Source organism: Vombatus ursinus, unplaced genomic scaffold (assembly GCF_900497805.2).
Source record: "Vombatus ursinus unplaced genomic scaffold, bare-nosed wombat genome assembly UNPS02014798.1, whole genome shotgun sequence".
In the NCBI taxonomy this organism is placed as follows: Eukaryota; Metazoa; Chordata; class Mammalia; order Diprotodontia; family Vombatidae; genus Vombatus; species Vombatus ursinus.
The window spans coordinates 9,037-30,512 of record NW_020954576.1 but is presented as its reverse complement, the minus strand read 5'-3'; the positions used below and the strand labels follow the sequence as shown (position 1 = coordinate 30,512).

The following is a 21,476-nucleotide window of genomic DNA, read 5'->3' as shown; positions in this document are numbered from 1 at the left end:
TTGGCTAGATAACCTTTAAGTCCCTTCCAGGTCATACATCCAAAGCCCAAACATAGGAAAGCAACAGTCATGGAAGACTGCCACCATGAAAAATGAACATGTACCCTTTGCTCATGGTGTTAGAGATGATAAAGATTATACAAGTAATGAGCATGCTGGAGCCAGCTCATACCTGCTCAAGAGAATTGATTGTTAAATGTTCAGTGTGAGCATTTACATGTCAAAAATCGGCAAACGATACAAATCAGGACCCAACTTATTGTTTTGCTGGTTGTTCTGACTAGAATTAAGTGTTGGAGGAAATGTTAATAATGCAAATGAAGATTAAAAGTGTATCACTCGTGTGGTTCCCACCCCCCAGACAGACAATTGCTAAAAATTTACCAGTATACCACTGTTTATAATACTACCCAAAATAGACCACCATACACCAGATTACAAAGGAGTCAGCTTTATTGGTCATTTCGGGGTCAGTTCCTCTTCTTGCTTTTGCCTGTAACCTTGGCAGGGGCAATGACTGGGGCAGTTGCTTGGTACAAAGCAGAGGAGATCTTGTTGATGTAGTAAAGACCAACCATGGAGAAGATGAAGCTAAATGGTGAAGGAAGGAAAGAGGTCACATCAATAGCCAAACTACCAGGGCCAACAACTGAGTCCTTGAGGGATGTTAAATCAGGTCATTTGTCCTGGAATATGGGAATGCGGAACAGGTGGCAGAAGCAGGGGAGTAACAGGGTTGAAGGACGGGTGTAGAGTGGAGGCAGGAGGAGTAAGAAGTCTATTTTCTGGCTAGGGGTGGTCCTTTATGAAGGTCTCTGATGCTCCATTTTGGTGTGGAGGTGCCTCCTGGGTCTCAAAGGCTAGACAGCACCAGCACCACAACCAAGCTAGAAAGGTTTTTGGGCCTGGTGATGGACAGTAGGCCTGCTGTCTGAGGCCCAGCTAAAGGAGATGCTCATCACTACACTGGTTGCAGGATGACGAATGCTTTGGTCACAGGGACTCTCGGGGATCATCTAATCAAGGGTTGGAAGGAATATCCATGCCAAGGAAATCATGGATCCTTAAAAAACCGAAATAAGTTACACAAAAGAGAATGAGGCAATGAGGAAAGGGAACTAACACTGTGGCAGTAGATATGGGCACTATGCCCCTTGTCATGATGCCCAATACTTACCAGGTGGTTACACAGACACGGTGGATGAGGCCAGAGGCAAAGAGAGCCAATAAGAGGCAGATGAGAACTAGAAGAAAGGAAGAAGAGGGCAGAACTCAGAATGGAGGACTGAGAAGGAACTTAGTGGCACATGGGTAGGGAACAGAATTTGGGGCAATCCATCGTTCCTTGAATCTTATAGGGATGCCTGAAATAAGCAGCATGGCACAGAGGTCAGTCACCCTCCCCAGTACAAGAGACATGGATTCAAATCACAGCTTAGCCCCCAACAAGCTTTATATCTCTCTTAATCATTGTATCAGAGTGAACCCAGGCCTAGACTTGGAGTCAGGAAGACCTAGGTTCAGATCCTGCTTTGCATACTTACTGGCTATATGACCATGGGCAAGTCTCTTAACCATTGTCTGCCTCAGTTTCCCCAACTGTAAAATGGGGATAATAACAGCATCTATCTCATAGGATTGTTGTGAGGATCAAACAGATAATATTTGTTAGCACAGTGCTTGGCACATAGTAGGTATTATGTAAATGATTCTTCTCTTCCTTTCCCACCCCCTTCCTCTCTCTAAGCCAGTTTCCTCATATATAAAAGGAGGATAATACCACCTATAGCAGCACTAACCTCAAAGGGTTATTGCAAAGCCACCAATTTTTAAGGACTATATATGTCCCTTATTATAATTACTAAACTCTCAGGGCCCTAGTCTGCTCTTCTGGAGAATCAGCTCAGTACAAACTCCCTCGAAGCCAACTACTTCTCTCTGGGTTTGTTTTCTTAACTGTAAAAGGAGGAGGGGATGGACTGAGTCTCTGGGTCTGGTTGGAGGGAATCCTGAAAGCCTGCAACAGGATCAGTTAAGACTTAAGAGAAAGGATCATCTGGGGGGAAAAGATGGGTTTCAGTTTGATGGCCTAAAGGTTTTAAGGGAGACATATTTCTGTCTTGGATTTGGGGACATGGTTTCAGCTATAATTCACTGTGTAAGGGTGCCATCTGTTCTGTCCAGACAGGCAACCTGATGCAGTGGATAGATCATTGGACCTGGCCTCACAAAGACCTGGGTTCACATCCTGCCCCAGACTTTTACAAGCTGGGTAAGTATTTAAGCTTTCTGGGTGTCAGTCTCCTCATCTATAAAATGAAGGGATAGGATTCAATAACACTATTATTCAATTAACCTGAAGCTTGCATTAAATAACAAAATACAATCAACTTCTTACTACCTGAACAATCACAGGAGAGAATTTAAAAATCTGCCCTATTTGGCTTTGGGGGTACATAATCTTTAGGACACGTTCAATACTCAAATCCAAAGCTCTGTGATGAATGTCTGTTTCAGAAGAAGTTAGAAAGCAGTACAATTCTGACTCACACTTTGTGGGAGAGGAAACTGGAAAGAGCACTGGCTGTTGTCAGAGATCTTGGGGTAGAATCCTGGCCCTGTCATTAAATAACTGCCTTTGTGACTGAAGGCAGGTCACTTAGCCTCTAATAGCCTCAGTTTCTTCATCTGTAAAGTGAAAAAGTTGGACTATGACCTCTGAGGTTCCTTCGGAATCAGAATCTATGATTCTATGGTCCCTTTCCCTTGCCAGCAATGGATGGCACTACTCAGAAAAGAAGGCAAAACCTTGAATAAAACTGCCCAGCTGTCTGGCTCACACCTTCCCTGCAAAGTAGGTGATGAATTATTTGGCTTCAAAGGCCTCCTTCACTAGCTCCTGTTTCAGAACACACAGTATAATTATAATGATGATGATGATGATAGTATTTATATATAGCACTTTAAGGTTTGCAAAGAGTTTTACAAATTTTAACTCATTTTATCCTCACAATGATCCTAGACATAGGTGTTATCATTATCCCCATTTTACAGATGAAAAAACTGAGTCTGAGACCCATTAAGTGACTTCCCCAGGATCACAGAGTCTGTACTTATCTAAGGATGACTTTGAACTCAGGTCTTCTTGACTCCAGCCCCAGTACTCTGTCCACAGTGCCACCTACCTGCCTTCCTGATGCCCCTAGTTTTTAGTGTTCTCTCTTCAAGTTATCATGTACCTACTTACTTGTTCACAAATTGTATCCCCGAGTAAAATAAAAGATCATTGAGGGCAAGGTCTGTTTTTTTGTTTTATCTTTTAACCTTAGCACCCAGCACTATTCCTAGCATATAGAAGGTACTTAATAAATCCTTTTTGCATTGGAGTGGAACGTCTGATCGTCAATGGAGAAGTGAAGGAAAAATGCATCTGTAAGCCAAGTCCTACTTAACACATCATTCCCTTGCCCTGATTGTCTCCTACATACCCACTGTGGCCCCCCTTCCCCAACCAATCCAGCTCTACAGAGGTCGAGGGCTCCCATATCCCAGAGTTCAATGGAGACCCCCAGATTCTCACTTACTCTCAGGGAATATCTTGGCCTGGAACCCTTTACCAAAGACCAGGTTCTCCAAATTGTTGAAGGCCTGAGGTGAAAGGGTTGAGGAGGATGGAAATGACACATTTCTATAGTGCTCTGAGGGTTACCAAACACTGTCCTTGCAACAACCATTATGTTGCTGTTATCTCTCTCTCTCTTCACCTATATTTCTATATCTCAATATATGTATATATATATTTCTCTCTCCATCTATTTATATACCCCTCTCTCTATATATCTACATCTATTCATCTATAACCATCTATCTATATCTCTATCCCTCTCTCTCTCTATATATGTCTGTATCCATTCATCTATCTCCATCTGTCTAAATCTCTATCCATCTCTCTCTCTCTCTATATGTATATATATGTATCTATTCATCTATCCCCACCCATCTCTCTCTATCCATCTATCTCTCTACTTATAGTTCTCTCTCTTGATGTACCTAGTCTTTCTGCTGCTAACAAGCAAAGGCCTCCCTCCTCCGAAACCCCCATTTCCCGCCCTCCACCCATATCCCCACCCTCTGAAAGGATACAGTGAGGGAGAAAACAAAGAGTGCTGAGCCCAGCAATCCTCCTTGGATAGTAAGCCACTCTGTGGAGGCCAGCTGCCGGCTATACATCTGCATCCCTGCAAAAAGCAGCAGGGACAGGAGCGAAGAGAGGGCCAACGAAGTGCCCGTGCCCACCACTGAAAGGAAAAATTGGAGAAGGAAGAAAGAACAATTTATAATTTGCTCTCCCAAACACTCCCACCTCCCCCCAACACCCATTATCTCCTATATTGAATCCCATTGCTGCCCCACTATCCCATGATTCACCAGTTCTCTCCCTGTACTTCACCAGCAACACCTCAAAATTGTGCCTTGTCATCTCAATAATATTCCAGGCCCCTTCATGATTTCCCATAGTGCCTAGTATCCTACCAATGCCATGATAATGATGAGGAGGAGGACAGCCCACACTCATATGACCCTTCAAGGAAAAGAGTTCTTAACCTTTTCTGTGGTGATGAATCTCTTTGGCAGGTGGGTGAAACCTACGGACCACCCCTTTCCAAAACAATGTTTTTAAATGCATAAAACAAAATATGCAGGTTTACAAAGAAAGCTAGTGAAATGTGATTATTTAAAATATTTTTAAAGCAACAGACTCCAGGTGAAAAATAGGAACCCTTGCTTTCAGGTTGGGCCTTTATGGGATCTCACAACAATCCTGTAAGGTAGGTGCCATTTTACAGATGAGGAAACCAATTTCGCCCACCCAGTGTTCTCCAATGAACATAAATCGTGTCGAGTTCCAGGGTAACTTCTCAAATGATAGCCCATACTCCTCAATAATGTGCCAGTAATGGCCAGGTCTCCCACTAACACCTATACTTCCAAGATAATGTCCCATTCAATCAATCAATCTATGAGAAGGCAGCACTAAGCAGAACTCTGGCCCTGGGTTCGAATCCTGAATGCTTCTGTGTGGCCTCGGGTCACTTCCGCTCTCTGAACCTCAGTTTCCTCGTCTGTAAAATGGGGGTGAAGTGTTCCAGGCCCCTTCCAGCGCTCAGTCTCTGCTGAAGCCCTGCCCATGGAGGCTGACCGGCCACGTCAGCAACGCCGAGGCCCCGGCCCCCCCCGGCCCAGCAGTGATCCCACTCCCACCCACACCCAGCCTCGAGCCGGCCCTCCTGGGGGCCCCCAGGCAGATCCCGCTCGGTCCCGTTACCCATGATGCTCCACGTGCGGGTCGGCTCAGCACCTCGGCCCGGGAGAAAGGAAGAAACCGAACCGGACTCGGAGAGATGTGCGCATGCGTCAAGACTCGGCCCTTTTCTCTTCCCTCCCCCCTCACCGCCTCTTTCCTTCGACTCGTCCTCTTTGAGCCTGAGGGCGTCGCCATCTGCCGGAGAGGAGGAAGAAGTGCAAGGAAGACAAGCCCCAGCCACCGCCCCTGCCCCGCCACTCCGCTGATCGGAGAACACTCTTCCCTGTTCTAGTCCATCCCAGTCCGCGCGGCTACATCCTCAGTGCTCGTTGTACTCATCTCTTCTGCACTGCTGGATCCAATGCCTCCAGTCCCCTCCACATCTCCCCGGGTATATGTGGGTCCAATTTACCCCACGTCCCCCGCCATGTCCACCCTACCCGTAATGCCCCCTCCCCGATGCTTGTTGCACATCTAACTCCAAGACTCAGGTCGTCCCTCCCTCCAGAACCCCATGTACCCGTCCCCCACTTCCTGAATGGTGTCCACCTCTCTCTAGTTCCGTAATCCTGGAAGGTGGGGAGGCGGTGTCCAGCTGCACACACACACCACACACACCAATTTAGCAGGAGCAAAGGTACTCCAGGGAGCTGATGACAGCATAGGAAGAGCAGTCTCCCCAAATCTCCGCCTCCCTTCTTTCTAGGTTACCCCCCTTCTAGGGAACCACGTGGGGGAAAGTGCCATCCTTCCACCCCCTTCCCGCCTCCCCGCCTCCACCACCTTCCGCACCCTCTCTGCTCTCTGCGCCCCCCCATCACAGGCGCTGCTAGAAGCCGGTCCCTGGAGCATGCGCAGTGGTGCCCCACCCAAGGGCCCCCCCCCCGTCAATATTCCCTCCCCCACGCCCCTACCCCACCCCGACTCCTTCATTAAGCTAGGGGGGCTCATAGGCGAAGCCGGGATCGGACACATCAGGCACTGGTAGAGGGGGGGGAAAATTGGGGGTGGGTGGGCAGTGAGCACCCAGAGAGCCATGGCTGAGGGTGAGGATATGCAGACCTTCACTTCCATCATGGATGCGCTGGTCCGCATCAGCGTGAGTTGGGGACGGAGGGGGGAAAGTGGGGAGCTGGTGGGGAGCTGGGGTGAAGTGGTCATGGGCTAGGGGCCAGGGGGCAGGAGTCAGGGGCTTGGAATTGGCGATAGCCACCGAACAGGTGGAAGGGTCTGTTGGAGCTGCGGTTGCCGGGCTGCAGCCCCGAGGCTAAGATGAGAGAATGCTGGGGTGGGAAGCTGGGGGCAGGTGTGAAGGAGGACAGGGAAGAGAAGATACGAGGGGCCACGCGGTGAAGAGGGAAGCTGTTGACCGGGGGCTTTGGGTTGGCAATGGGATAAAGCATCTAGGCGATGGGACTTGGGGAAGCTGTGAACAGCTGTTGAGGCTGGCCAGATGTCGAGGTGGGGGGAAGGGGCGGCTTAAGGCACAAGTCCGGAGGGGACTTGCCTAGGTCTTTCGGGTTTGGGGTATCTATGCAGAGGGGCTTGGCAGGTGGGATGGGGGATGTCAGAGGGGACTAGTGATGCTCTCGGGGGACTGTGTGCTTGGAGAACCGATGAGAGGGGACTAGAAGTGATTCCCCAAGGTGTAAAGCTCCCTTTCTACCTCTCCCCTGACCCCACCCCATGTCACCCCCGCTGCCCCTCACCCCTACTGTTACCCCCACCCCCGTGCGCCTCCGAACCCTGGGCTGTCATGGCAACCCCGTGCCCGGCGCTCCCAGGGGCGGTGCCAACCCGGCTCCCCCCCCCCTCCTTCCCTCCCTCCTTTGTGTCAGCTGCGCCCCTGGCTGGGATGGCTGCTAGGAGAGGGAACAAGGTGAGGTTGGAAAGGGGAACGTAAGGGAGGGGACAGCTGGGGGGCCCCAACCACTACTGAAAAAAGGAGAAGCTACTTCCGGTGGGGAAGAGGAGGGGGCGGGGCACTCGTTACCCCCAGCTCCCTTGGGGGGCAGCTAAGGATGCTGTGCTGGGGAGGGTGGGAGGCGGGGCAGAAAGCGGTATAGTGGGATGGCGACAATGGGAGGTGAATGGCATAGAGGGGCAATCGAAGCTAGCGGACGGATTGGTTCGGAGGTCTGAAAACGCTGCAGGGTCAGGGAGGATGAGGACAGGAGATGGGGCCTTTTGAAGGGATGGGAACAGGAGAGGGAGCAGCTGCTGGCGGAACGCTAGAGAGAAATGGGCCTGGATCCGTGCAGTCTAAGGGACTGTGTCCTTGAGCAAAACGTCCGTGTTTTGGCGAGGGGAATGGGGGCGTCGGGCCAGGTGAGTGGGGGGGGCGGGAAAATGCGGCCGGGTTGCTGCAGAGCTAGGAAAGGGAAGGGATGGGAATTGGGGAAAACCGTGGCACCGCCCACATGTCTCCCAATGCCGATTCAGTACTGGAGGGAAACTGAGGCAAGGAGAAGGGCAGTTTCTCAGGGTGGGGAAGGAATGTCAGATCAGTTATTAGCTTGAAACTGGGCTTGGGAGCCCAGAGGTAGGTAGTTGGATGAGAAGAGTGGGCTCTTTCCTTTCTTGCCTTTTTCTCTGGGAGACCCAGAGATCCAGCCATTCCAACCTCTTCCAAAAATCCACTCATCTAGATCTTCATTTTTATCCAAAGGGTTGAAAATGAGGCAAAAACAACCACAATAACATATATCCAGGCCCCTGACAACCCTTCCTCCCTTTCTTCCCCCTCCTCCCTCATCCCTCCAGACAAGCATGAAGAACATGGAGAGGGAACTGCTGTGCCCTGTTTGCCAGGAGATGTACAAGCAGCCACTGGTGCTTCCTTGTGCCCACAATGTGTGCCAGGCCTGTGCCAGGGAAGTGCTTGGTCAGCAGGGCTATGGGAGCCACACTGGGGATCCCAGCTCCGAACCCACCTCACCTGCCTCCACCCCTTCCACCCGAAGTCCCCGCCTTGGCCGTAGGACCCTCCCCAAAGCAGACCGCCTGGACAGGCTGCTCAAGTCAGGTGGGGATACTGAATCCAGGGGGGAAAGGTTGGGGGATGGGTGGTAATCACAGAAAACCATAGACCAGAAATTATGGGAGTGAAGGTACACGGAAAAACTAAGGGTTGCCTGCCTGGGAAATGGGGGGAAGGGGGGATAAGGTGAAGGTACCTTCTCTGAGTCTCCTTGTCTAGTGATATTTCTGTTTCTGCTGATGACAAGGCACCTGTTTAGGGAATGAATCTTTTTTTGTCCCAGCCATGGCAGCAGCTTTGGTTGAGGACTGGAAATGACACACACCACTTTTCCCTTCTCTCCATCTCCCTCCTCATGCTCTCCTTCAGGTTTTGGAACATACCCTGGCCGGAAACGGGGAGCCTTGCACCCCCAGATTGTGATGTTCCCATGCCCAGCATGCCAGGGTGATGTGGAGCTGGGTGAGCGGGGCCTGAATGGCCTCTTCCGTAACTTGACCCTAGAGCGGGTTGTGGAGCGGTACCGTCAGAGTGTGAGTGTGGGTGGTGCCATCTTGTGCCAGCTTTGTAAGCCCCCACCTCTGGAGGCAACCAAGGGCTGTACCGAATGCCGTGCCACCTTCTGCAATGAGTGCTTCAAGCTCTACCACCCCTGGGGCACTCAGAAGGCCCAGCATGAACCCACCCTGCCTACCCTCACTTTTCGCCCCAAGGTGAGCAAGCCCTGCCAGTCAGACCTGTGGGTACCTCTGCAGAGGTATAAGGAGCTGGGGGAGAGGGAGGTTCTGTATAGTATTATGTTAGCTCCAGTACAGTGCTTCCATGCTACCAGGGACCTGGATAATGTGGGCAACCAAATTTGTCAGCACCCAGAAAATCATCAGACAATCTGCAAGATGCTTAGATATTTACCTTAAAATACATGCATGTGCACACAGAGACACACAGAATTGACATCTTTGCCACTTACAAAGTATTGGTGACATACTCATTAAGGGACTGGACAAGTAATTTAGTAGTACCCAGAATAATGTCCCTTATTTTAAGGACACCTATTACTACCCAGAATAATGCTTCTAATTTTAAATGCCTCCTTGTACCTAAAAAAAAGCCCCTCTCACTGTCGTGCTGCCTAAGGCTGTTGTAATCTAGCTGTGTGGTGCAGCCCTGCCTTTCCCCCCAGGACAAGATGTTACCTCTGCCTTTGGCACCTAAACACTGGCATCCGGGAGACTAAGAAGGATTTCTTAATACCAATGCCTTGATTTTCTCTGCAGGGTCTGATGTGCCCAGACCACAAAGAAGAAGTCTCTCACTACTGCAAGACATGCCAGCGACTGGTGTGCCAGCTCTGCCGGGTTCGGCGCACCCACAGTGGGCATAAGATTACACCTGTGCTTAGTGCCTATCAGGCTCTAAAGGTGAGGAGCCTTTTTGTCCTATCTTCATTAGCCCCCTCCTCTTCCCCTCTCCCCACCCCACCACATAATCACCCTGTGCCACACTGATCTGATCTTTCTCACCACCAGAGCAAAAACTCCTCCTGTGCCCGGGCATAATGCCCACTTCTCTCTTCCTTCTCAGGAGAAACTGACAAAGAGCCTGACATATATTTTGGGAAATCAGGACACTGTACAAACCCAGATCTGTGAGCTGGAGGAGACAGTGAGGCACACAGAGGTGAGGGAGGGCACAGGGGCAGGCATGATGCCAGGGCAGGGTGGGTAGGGCTGGCTAAAATGTCAGAGAGCTCTGAGAGTTCTGAAAGAAGGTAACTTTGGGGTGCCTTGGAATTGTCTAAGGTGATAAGTAAACAAAGGTTGTTGGTGTACTTGGGTGCTTCTGGCAAGGCTGACATGGACTCTAGTGAGTGCAAAGGTGCAAATAGTGACAGGCAGTTTAGGGAGAACCCCAAAGGGAAGTAGCATAAATACCCCAAGGCTTAACATTCAGCTCCAAAAGGTTGGCACAGATGCCCAGGAAGTTGGCATAGCTATCGGTTAGCTGTAGCATTGATGCTCTCTGCCAAATTGTTTGGTTTGGATGCCCAGGGGAACGGGCAGTGATGCAGGCATCCAGCAAGGCTGACACAAATACAAAGTGTTTGGCATGAGTGAACAAGGGTCCACCACTGGGGTCATGAGTCTTGTCCTTTTACCTCTGAAGGTAGAGATAGTATTAGTGCAGGCACTTAGGGGAATAACAATGATGTTGGGCACCCAGAAAGTTGGTAAAGGGGCCAGTGGCAGAAAGATGGAGAATCATGTTCCTTGTGCCCTTTTCTTCCCTTGGGCAGGTGAGTGGTCAGCAAGCAAAGGAGGAAGTGGCTCAGCTGGTGCGGGGGCTGGGTGCAGTGCTGGAGGAGAAGCGGGCAACACTGCTGCAGGCCATTGATGAATGCCAGCAGGAACGGCTAGCTCGGCTGGGGGCCCAGCTCCAGGAGCACCGGAGCCTGTTGGATGGCTCAGGACTAGTGGGCTATGCTCAAGAGGTCCTCAAAGAGACTGACCAGCCTTGTTTTGTACAGGCTGCCAAGCAGCTACACCACAGGTACCCACTGGGCACCGCACTGGGAAGCCCTTCCCCAGAAAAGGGTAGGGCTGAGAACGAGGTAGCAGAGCGGAGGGAATGGGAAAGGAGAAAGAAGGAAGAAATGCTCATGTGTAGACAAGTGACAGAGCTGATGCCCGTGTTAATGCCAGAGGGTGGTGCTTTGAGCACCCAGGGATTATTTGGACCCTCCGAGGAATGTTATAAAGCAGGACTGAGGCCCAAGCGGTGGGGTGGGCTCCCAAATCCGAGATCCCAGGGAGCCAGTTCCCGTGCCAGGGTGAAGGATAAGTGATGTCTCTGCTGACCACCCTCACCTACCTATTCCTCTAGGATCGCCCGGGCAACAGAGGCCCTTCAGAACTTCCGACCAGCTACCAGCTCCTCTTTCCGCCATTGTCAGCTGGATGTGGGGCGCGAGATGAAGCTGCTGACTGAGCTCAGCTTCCTAAGAGGTAATGAGGTGGCCAGACCCTGTCCCCTCTCCCATCTCCCCCACCTTCTCCTCCCTCTTCCTGGCAGCGGGCCCGGGGGGCAGTGTCCACTTCAGAGAGCTTCCTCCCTGCCCTGCCCTCAGCCTCCCCAGCGCCCAGCCCTTGCTCAGCCCCCGACCCTGGCTCCATTGAGCTCCGCTCAGCGCTGCTTCTCCCTCTCTTTGTTTATAGGCTGTGGCCACGGCAGAGTCTGCTCCGGAGCACCCCAGGCAAGTCACTGGCCCCTGCCCCGGGGGCCCTGCCCCCCCGCTGGGCCCTCTCTCCTACCCTGCCCTGCCCTGCCCCCTCAAAGAGCTCTCCTCACTTCCCCACCTGTCTGGTTTTCCTAGCATGGCCTTTTGGTCATCCCTCTTGATTCTGACCATTTGACTTTCCTTCACTCTCCTCTGCTCTTGCCCCTTGTCCTTTCCCTTTCACTCACTCACCTTTGTCCTCCCAACCTTCTCCCACGATTTTCACTCTCCCGTCTCGAGGCCTCCTTCCTTTCTCTGCTTCTGCTCCCTGCCCTCTCCCTCCCACCATCTTTTTGCTTCCCATCCTTATTCCCCTATTGGTTTGTGTCCTAGGGACCTGTGTCCTTTCTCCCTTCTTCCTCTGTTTCTTGTCTTCTTTCTTTCTCCTCCCTCCCACACCCCACTCATCACTTAGAGTTGAAAAGGACCTTAGAGGTCAAGTTTATAGGTTCATAGGACCGCCCTCATTTTACCGATGAGGAATTCAAAGCCCATTAAGGTCAAAGTGACTTGCCCAAGGTTATCCAGCTAGTTAGCAGCAAATCTGGGAAGAGCACCCAGGCTGCCCCTGACTCCCAGGCTAGTTAGGGTCCTCTCTGCTATATTGTGCTTCCTCTATCCCCTTTTACCTTCCACTTGTCTATCTTTCCCTGTCCTTTTGCTCTTCCTACCTATATTTTGTATCCCTCTCTACTCCCATCTCCCAGATGCCTGCTCCCTGCTTGTCCCAGCCTGGGTACCAGTGGTTTCCATTTTCCAGCTTCCTTCCTCAGGCCTCCCCAACCCCTCACTTCCACTCACCCTCCGGGCTCCCGCTGCCCGCCCTCTCCTTCCCCTTTACCCCATCCCATCACAAGCCCTTGTGTGTCCTGACCTGCTATCTTTCCTTGCAGTGCCTGAGGCTCCTGTCATCGACACCCAACGCACCTTTGCCTACGACCAGATTTTCCTCTGCTGGCGGCTGCCCCCACACTCCCCACCTGCTTGGCACTACACTGTGGAATTCCGGCGCACAGATGTCCCTAATCCCCCAGGCCCCACCCGCTGGCAGCGGCGAGAAGAGGTGAGAGGGACCAGTGCTCTGCTGGAGAACCCCGACCCAGGCTCAGTCTATGTGCTTCGAGTCAGAGGCTGCAATAAGGCGGGCTATGGAGAATACAGTGAGGATGTCCACCTGCACACACCCCCTGCGCCAGGTGAGTTGCTGGGCAAGGGCTGAGAACCGGGCTAGATATGGACACCAGGAGAGCAAGTGCTTCGGGAGTGTAGGGTAAACCCTGGCAGGGAGGAATGCCACATAGTCACCAGGTACCTAAGTAACAACACTAGATAGTTTGGTCTCTACAAAGAGCTTTGGACTTGGAGATAGAAGAAAACTAGGTTTTAATCCTTCCTCTGACACTTAACTAGCTGTGTAACCTTGGGCAAATCACTTAACCTCTCTGTGCTTCAGTTTCCTCATCTGTTAAATGCTGTACCCTGCCTATCTCACATAGTCATGAGGAAACTGTTTTGCAAACCTTAAAGTATTCTGTAAGTGTGAGTTATTTTTACAGGAAGCAATAAATAGTCAGCCATTGGGTGGGCAAGCTAGACTACTGGAGTTCCAGTCCTAAATCTGCCATTTCAATTGAAGGGCCATGAGCAAGCCACTGAAACTATCTGAATCTCAGTTTTCCCATCTGCAAATTGGGAACAATAATAACAGTGAAGTTGTGGTGGAAAGAGAGCCAGCCTCAGGCTCAGGAAGAGCTAGGCCCCAGTTTTATTCCTGATGACTAGTGGCCATGCGATCCCAGGTAATTCACCACTCAGTGCTCTGAGAAACTCTCGGACTATATGGGTCTAACCTGGGTTGGTAGGTGTTCTTATACTAGTGAAATTACAGATCTGGACACCTCACCCCAAGTGATCACCAATAAACCCAACAAATTCCTATCTTACCATATGCCACCCAATCTATACTACCATGTTGTTATAAGGTTTAAACTAGATAAGGGCTGTGAAAGGACTCTGTAAATCTTAGAGGGCTGTTTAAAACTAAGGCATTAGGGAATGGGCTTGTGGGGATTGGCATAAAGGAAAGAAATTGGAGGTAGAAATGAATGAGGAACTAAGGGATGGACACAGGGACTCTAGCCATGGAGGAATATGTGCAATGGAACAGAGAGAGAGGATACCAATTATTGGGCTCAAAGAGTATATCCATTATGAGAGGCAGCAGAGGTGGGGTTGGGGCCTGGGGCTCAGGGGTGGGGGGATGACTTTTGTACTTTTCCATATAATTCTTCCTGGGGTCCCACACCCATCCTTTGCCTTCTACCTTCATACCCACTCCCCATTCCTATTTCTCCTCATGGCCCACTGTCTGTCCTAGAAATTCATTCAACTGCCCCTTAAACCTCCAGGTTTCCTCTCCCTTCCTACCCTGCTTGAGCATCCCACCCAAATCATGCAGCTCAGGCATTGTGCCCAGTAGAACCTTGCCTGCTACTCCATTATGGTCCCTTCCCTCCTCCACTCCCAGCAGTCTGGCTTGAAATGAGGAGACATCCAGGGGACATTCTCCCAGAGGACACTCCTCCTCCTGCTCCCCCCGAATTTGGACTGCTGCCTTGCTAAAACCTTGTACTCCCTGGGCGCTGACGATTCCCTGAGTCCCCTCCTTGTGCTTTCCTCCTGCTTTCCCCTCCTCCTGTTCTTCCGATCTTGCCCACTCTCCCCCAGTTCTGCACTTCTTCCTGGATGGGCGCTGGGGTTCTAGCAGAGAGCGGCTGGCCATCAGCAAGGACCAGCGGGCAGTGCGCAGCATACCAGGGGTGCCTCTGCTCCTGGCAGCTGAGCGACTGCTGACAGGCTGTCATCTGAGCGTGGACATCGTCCTGGGTGATGTGGCTGTGACCCAGGGCCGCAGCTACTGGGCCTGTGCTGTGGATCCGGCCTCCTACCTGGTCAAAGTGGGTGTTGGACTAGAAAGCAAACTGCAGGAGAATTTCCAGGGTGCCCCGGACGTGGTCAGCCCCAGGTCAGGCCACAAAAGGGGGGGGGGGGGGGGGGGGGGGGGGGGGAAGCACAGGGGCCCAGAAGGGCTAGAGAGGAGCTGACAAGGGGACTGAGCAGTTTGGCACCACAGGAATGTAGAAACCCAGGCCTTGGGGGTGGTGACAGGGTACAAGGCTGAGGCAACAGGCTAAGGAATGTCGGGAATGGGACAAGTATAAAGGGAAGGGGGCCTGGGCTCAAATCTTGGCTCCACTGGGAGAAGTTTCTTCAACTGTAAAATGAGGGACTTGGGCTAGATGCTTTCTAAGGCCCCTTCCAGTTATAAATCCTATGATCCTTTGGGGGGGGGAGGGGAGACAGGAAAGAGGAGAACATAGGAGGAGATAATGGGGATGGAAAGGGGAGGAGCATGGTCCATCCCTTTGCTTTGGATCCTTCTCCAGGTACGATCCAGACAGTGGGCATGATAGTGGAGCAGAAGATGCCACTGTGGAGGCATCTCCACCTTTCGCCTTCCTGACCATTGGCATGGGCAAGATCCTGCTGGGAGCCGGTGGTAGTGGGGGGGGCGGGACTGACAGGGCGAGATGGGCCTGGGGCTGGCTGCACAGTTCCCCTGCCTCCCCGCCTGGGCATCTGTCTGGACTACGAGAGGGGCCGGGTCTCCTTCCTTGATGCCGTGTCTTTCCGTGGGCTGCTGGAGTGCCCGCTGGACTGTTCAGGGCCGGTATGTCCAGCCTTTTGCTTTATTGGGGGTGGCGCGGTCCAACTGCAGGAGCCGGTGGGTATCAAGCCCGAGAGGAAGGTGACAATTGGGGGCTTCTCCAAGCTGGATTGAGCACCACAGACATGGTGGGGGCTGTGGGTCCTGTTCTTCTGTATTTTCTCTAAGCCGCTCCATGAGCCCTAAGCCCTGGCCAAGGCTCCCACAGAGCTAGGCATCTCCCCTGGCCCCCTTTCCTTAGGATCTTTTCTTCCACATCTCCTCTTAGTTTACCCTTGTCCCTTGACCGATCTCTGCCAGTTCCTCCCTGGTACTGCCCCCTGTAACCCTTCCATCTAGGGCTTCATCTTGATCCCTCTGCTTTCCCTGGGATGGGTATGTCCTCTTTCATTCCTAGGCACTGGGGCTGCCCTCTACTTTTTTCCAGTTATCTCCTGGCCTAGACATAGGATCTTTTGAGTTTACACATCCCAGGAAAAACTCACATTTTCTTGTCCATCCTGCCTGGGCATCTTACTCAAGTCACCCAGAATGGGCACTGTGCGTACTATATCCTCCTCTCACTGCTATACCCTGATTTTCTCAGTCTGGCTTATAGTAAGGGGTATAGGTCTAGGGGAAACTTCCCAATGAAGACTACCCACCCACCCCCAATCTCTCACTGATGCCCTGCTAACTTCTCTACCCCATGGACACTGTCCTCCCCACCATAAACTTGAGGTTGGTAAGACCTTCTCTAGCCTGGCAGGGCCCAGGTACTCTATCCCAGGGGGCCACAGGTAGGTGCCCACTGGGAGAGAGGAGCTGGGGCCCCTTTCTGTCATGCTTGTTTTATTGGGGCTATCCCAGTCTCCCCAGCTGCATGTCCTCTTCTCTCCTTTCCCTCTGCATGTTTTGTCCTCCCCATTCCCCAATGCCAGTGTGCCAAGTCTTCCCAGGGGCCCTGGTGGGCAGGGCCCAGTACCCCATGGCAGACTAGGCTGGGCAACATCTTTCATGCCCATCCTTTGCTCCCTGTGGATGGGCAATGCTCTGGTCTTTTCCATCGGCTGTTATTTTCACAGTTTCTAACAATAAAGGGTGATGCCAGACACAACCCAGGCTTAGCCATTCCTTTTAAAACTCCATTCCCATAGTTCATAGTGATGAAAATAAGGACTTTCATGTCAGAGTCATGGGAAGCTGGATGACCACTGGGCCTAGTGCCCAAAGGAAGGGTTTTCACTCTACTAGATTTCCCTAAGGTGAGGAGAGGAGACCTGTCTACAATATCTTGATACTCAGAAGCTATGGGAGTGACAAACTCACACAGTACCTATACCCATATAACTATCACCCATATACATTTACAGGTACACACACCATGTGTGTACACAACGAGGACATGTAAGGGTACCTGTGCTCATCCACACTCAATACATATATACACAATGCAAACTCAGCATACATCACACACAGCGCGTTCAAATGCAAACCCATCCAATCCTTACATATTCACCCATACAAATAGAGCCATGCAACAGATAAGCCACCAGAGGGTGCCATCACTCAAAATGGAGACATCTCTGGGATGGGATACCAGCAGAGGCCACACTACTCCAGCTGCAGGGCATCCGGGACTGGACAGGGAGTGGCATTCAAGCCTTATCCGCCCATCAGTTGGGTGATATAGCTAAGGAGGCAGAGGCAGGGGGTGGTCCATCAACCAAGATGGCATTAATGCACAGGAACCACTACTCTATTCCAGGGTAGTTGAGACAGAGAGAGGGAGGAAAAGGATGGACCCCAAACCACCACAAATGGAGGGGGGGGAGGAAGAAGTCCCTGACTAGGCAAGGAGGGACTAATGAGGGAACTGGTACCATGCCAGCGCCCGGATCTAACACAGCCCCTTTTATCAAAGCTCTGTTGACTCTGTTACTGTTATCACTGCTCTGGGATTTACTTAACACCAAGCCAGCTAAGAATAGAGCTGCCCCTGGCACTGTGCCAGGGGGGAAGCAGGGAACCAACGGCTGCGCCTGCCTTGGTGTGAGAAGAAACCCCCATATGGGCTGAGCCAACAAGACCAAATACATCTGGGGCTGAGGGGAGGGGAGGAAGAGGTGAAGGGAGGTGGTTAGGCAAGGTTGCTCCTTCTGACACAGAGCTTGGCTCTCAGTTTCGTTTACTCCTTCCTTCTGGGAATCATCAAAAATGGGGTGAGAGGCAAGACTTCTGACACCACCAGGTAGTCTTAGATATTATTGCCAATCTTATAAAGCACCCCACTCGCCCAGCTGTTGACATCTCCCCACCCCCAGCCAAAGCTAATCAGTCCCCTTAGAATATAGAACACAGAAAGTTAGACTTGAAATGGACCTTAAGAGATTGTCTAGCCCAACTTGCTTATTTTATAGATGAAGTAACTAATGCACAAGGGAGGGGGTCAGTGACTCAGGTCAAACAGCTAATCTAGGGCAGATCAAGGAGCCACCCACCTCATGGACTCATGTCCTTTGCTAATACACTCAACCACACCAAACATCTCTTTTTCCCCACTCCAAAGCCCCTGACTCCCTCGCCACAACACATCCTCCATATTCAATCCCTTCCTATGGTGTCTTTAGCTTTCACCTCTAAGTTCCTTATTGACCTTCAAGTAAGTCACCTCTGGCTTGTATCCCCCCCCAACCCAAGACATTTGTTTCCCTCCTAATACTGCCCCCAAATTCCCCTCCAGGATCCAGCTCCCTCCCCTCGAACACTCCTACTCACTGTCAGTGGGTAGGACAAATCTTTTAAATGTTCGTACCTTCACTTTCTTCATCTGTAAAGTGGGGATGGAGCTAGATGATCTAGTTTCCAGATTGCCCCTTCTCCAGAGACATCAGCATGCTTACCTTGGTCCTTAACCTCCCACTATTCAAGCCTTCTCCCCTCCCTTTCCAACTCTTCCCCCCAAAGCAGTACTACCCTAAGCCCACTGGGAACTTTGAGGCTTAAGGGTAGTTAGAGAGTGGGTTAGGTCAGAGGAAGGAAGGATGTTCTGTGTTTGTGGGGGTCATCAATTTTATTGAGTCACATACAGATTCCTCTTCCCCCACCCCTAACACACCTTGGTTTCATCATCCGCCAGAAGGCATCACTGTCCCTCAGGACAGGGCATGAGGGTGGGATAGCAGAACATAGTCTCCTACAACTTCATCTGGAGATGGATTGGGGGGGCGGGGGAGGGAGTGGAGGGCTGTATCTAAGGAGCCTTCAGAGAAAGGACCTTTGGGACGCTACCCACTCAGGGCTCCTTGCTTTCCCTTCCAGGAGAGGGAGGGGTGGACACCAAGAAATGAGGGAAGTGCCCCTGGCAGTGCTTGGCCCTGAGCACAGAGCTGGCACCGTCCCTCTACAGGTTAGCAGAAGTGGCCACCGGGTTCACATAAGAGAGGCTGTTACCACCATTTCCTGGAGAGATCTGGGAAGGGGGAGGAATATGGGTGTTTTAAAATTTTTAGGGGGCACAGAGAAGAGGTGTTGGGGAAGGACATAATGCCCCCTGGATCCCCCTTGGTGGTGAAGTTCTGGGATGAGGGCAGTAGGGTCCCCTCCCCACTTCCCTACAGGGTTAACACAGAAGAAGCACCTGCCCGGGGCCCAGCAACAACCCCATGCGACTGTAAACAGTGTCTTTCCCTCCCCCTTTCCTCTGATCAGCCCCTTCCTTAGCTCCTAGCCTTAGTTTTCCCACCCCCACCTTCTTATCTCTAGCTCCCTTAATTCTCTCCACCCCAAAGAGGGGGACAGGACAAAGAGCTGGAAGTCAGGGAGTGGGGCACATATCTAGGAGGGGAGAAGGAAAGATTCTCCCTTCCCCCACCAAAAGTTTTAGCCCAAGGTAGAGAGAGTGGTAATTATTTACCCAGTGGCTGGAGCCCAATGGAGGGAAGGGAAGGGGGGGGGAATGGGGAAAATCTGCCTCTGGGCCTTCTGGGAATTGCCCTCCACACCTCCATCTAACCCCTCTCTGGTTTTACTGCCTTTCCGCCAAAAACAAACTAAAAAATAAAAATAAAAATAAAAACAAAATGTTTGCCCCTGTCCCCTAAGAATTTGCCAATTCACTATTCCCAGTACCATCCCAGTAGCCCTAGAGGGACTCGTACCTTCCCCCCAGGCACCAGGCACCACCCACTCTGCCCTCTAGGCACCCAGGCAGTTGCTTATATTGGCGCCAATTCTACTGAGCTGTGAAAGTGCTGGTGCAGGCACCATGGGCACTCAGTGTCCCTGGCACCATCCCGAGGGAATGAAGGGGAATGGGGGTGGTCACTGGCTCCCTGAATTCTCTTCCTCCATGCTTCCTGTACCATCTACCCCCAGGCCACCTAGGCCCCTTTTCAGTTCCTCAGCACCACCCTTCCAGCACTCTGTACCCATCAGTGTCTGTGCTCCTGTGTCCTACACAGTGTCCACTCCTCTACATATCTCTTTGAAACCCTTCAGATCCTTTCAGTACATTATGATGTCTGTGCTCTTCCGTGCCCACTCTACACTGAATATTTCCGGTGTCCCTTTTATCCTTTCTTAGGTCCCAGCCACACTTGCCTTCCCAGTGCCCACTAGGCATAGCCTCACCTCTTCATAGGGGCTGCGCTTCGTGTTGCTTGGGGGCACATATCGTCCATGGGTATGATAAGGGGGATACTCATTCATGGGATGGTAAGAATCTTGGGATGGGAAGATGTCCAACTGTCCACAATGTTTCCGACGGAACTGAGATAGCCCCTGGGAGTGGTGGAGATGAAGGCAAAGGGGCACAATGGGTAATAGTTAGGAAATCAAGATGGGGGGAAGACCCAAATATCTGGGCTGGGCAAAGCACTTACCAGGGCAGCAAGGTGGAAAATTGCCAAAGCGAGCAGGATACAGACTATCACAAGCAAAGCAATGGCATAGCCGGGCACAGCAGAATCAGTAGATGAGGCTTTAGAATTCCACTCACGGACTAGAAGAGAGAGGAATCTCCCAGGATGCCTTGTCCCAATCTTCTTTAAGACCCCTGCTCCCCTCCCACAAACGGGGAATGTGTGCCTGGGAGACTGTGTACTTAGGTCCAAGGAAACCCATGAGTGTGGGTTAAAAAAATCTGGAAATATGGACTCCTGGCTCTGGGGCAGACTTTCTGAGGGAATGCTCCAAATTCCCAGAGAGTGCCTGAGTATGACCCTGGCAGAGGGGTGGAGGGGTGGCGGGACCTTACCAGTTATATCCGATGGTGAAATATGCAGGTTGTACATGGAACTTTCTTTTGCATTTTCAGCAAACAGATTCTGTACTTCACTGGTTGTGATGCTGCCCTCTCGGAAGACCAAGATACAGTCTGTAATCACAGAGCCCTTTCTGGGCACAGGGAGATTGGCACCTAAGTCCTGTAGGTTCCAGCTCCTGGTTCAGAATACTTTTCCCTCCTCCTGGAATTGGTACTCTTTCCCATATCCAAGCTGGTGACCCCCCCCCCCCAATACCACCTGCAGATTGGTACCTGAATTGGAGCAGGTAAAAAGTCACAAATGCATTGTTTTTGTAGGTCTGCTGCAACTGGGGAAAGAGAGGAAGGAAGAAGTATAACCAGAATGCCAGAGGAATAAATGACCATTTGGGGGTTAGGGGAACAGTCTTCCCAACCTATAGGGGAGAGGATGGTACTTACCAGATCATTAACAGAATTCTTCAAGTCTTGATAGTAGGAAGAACTGGGATTTTCCAGGGAAGAGTTAAAATTCTTGTTGAGGATGTGGAATGAGAGGAAAAACATGGCACTCTCATAAATGACAACTGGGAGTTGAGAAGTACTTTGGCTGATAGTAATGGGTTGTGATATGGAGCTGTGGTAATTGTTGGGTGTGGGGGTGGGTTTTTGGTGAAAGGTTGAAGAAATACTTTTGGGGTAACCAGTTGTTGCTATAGTGGTTCCAGTGTTTTTTGTAGCTGTGGTTCTGTGGTGACTAGTGGGTGTAGTGGAGGTGTGATGGTCAGTGGGTGCAGATGTGGTACTGTGATGACTAAGGGGTGCAGTAGAGGTGTGATGGTCAGTGGGTGCTGATGTGGTGCTGTGGTGACTAAGGGGTGTAGTGGAAGTATGATGGTCAGTAAGTCCTGATGTGGTGCTGTGGTGACTAAGGGGTGTAATGGAGGTGTGACGGTCACTGGG

General features: G+C 51.3%; 3 protein-coding genes across 4 annotated transcripts in view; 1 reads left to right on the top strand and 2 right to left on the bottom strand.

Annotated features, from left to right (window-relative positions):
* Positions 1-435: 435 nt before the first annotated feature.
* Positions 436-6,157, bottom strand: LOC114049793. Its single transcript, XM_027871202.1, has 7 exons — positions 6,072-6,157; positions 5,826-6,007; positions 5,327-5,500; positions 4,144-4,298; positions 3,585-3,648; positions 1,178-1,244; positions 436-591 (listed from the first exon to the last, which is right to left on the bottom strand). The coding sequence occupies exons 1-7, from the start codon at positions 6,155-6,157 to the stop codon at positions 471-473; spliced, it is 849 nt and encodes a 282-aa protein (XP_027727003.1). The 3' UTR covers positions 436-470.
* A 179-nt stretch (positions 6,158-6,336) lies between these two features.
* On the top strand, positions 6,337-16,373 carry LOC114049861 (tripartite motif-containing protein 46-like). The gene is given in 11 exon segments (XM_027871298.1): positions 6,337-6,404; positions 8,069-8,330; positions 8,655-8,998; positions 9,563-9,706; positions 9,870-9,965; positions 10,582-10,835; positions 11,169-11,290; positions 12,456-12,758; positions 14,290-14,587; positions 15,009-15,126; positions 15,128-16,373. Coding segments are annotated over 11 exon segments (2,280 nt in total). The 5' UTR covers positions 6,337-6,341; the 3' UTR covers positions 15,404-16,373.
* Positions 16,374-18,318: 1,945 nt separating this feature from the next.
* LOC114049901 (mucin-1-like) overlaps positions 18,319-21,476 on the bottom strand; it is a 4,583-nt gene continuing 1,425 nt past the window's right edge. For both annotated transcript variants that reach the window (XM_027871352.1, XM_027871353.1), the window contains exons 3-8: positions 20,976-21,476; positions 20,808-20,863; positions 20,526-20,665; positions 20,152-20,270; positions 19,901-20,050; positions 18,319-18,740 (exon numbers count right to left, since the gene is read on the bottom strand). In XM_027871352.1, coding sequence (XP_027727153.1) covers positions 18,672-18,740; positions 19,901-20,050; positions 20,152-20,270; positions 20,526-20,665; positions 20,808-20,863; positions 20,976-21,476 — 1,035 coding nt within the window. In that variant the 3' untranslated portion in view covers positions 18,319-18,671. The remainder of the gene's footprint in view (positions 18,741-19,900; positions 20,051-20,151; positions 20,271-20,525; positions 20,666-20,807; positions 20,864-20,975) is intronic.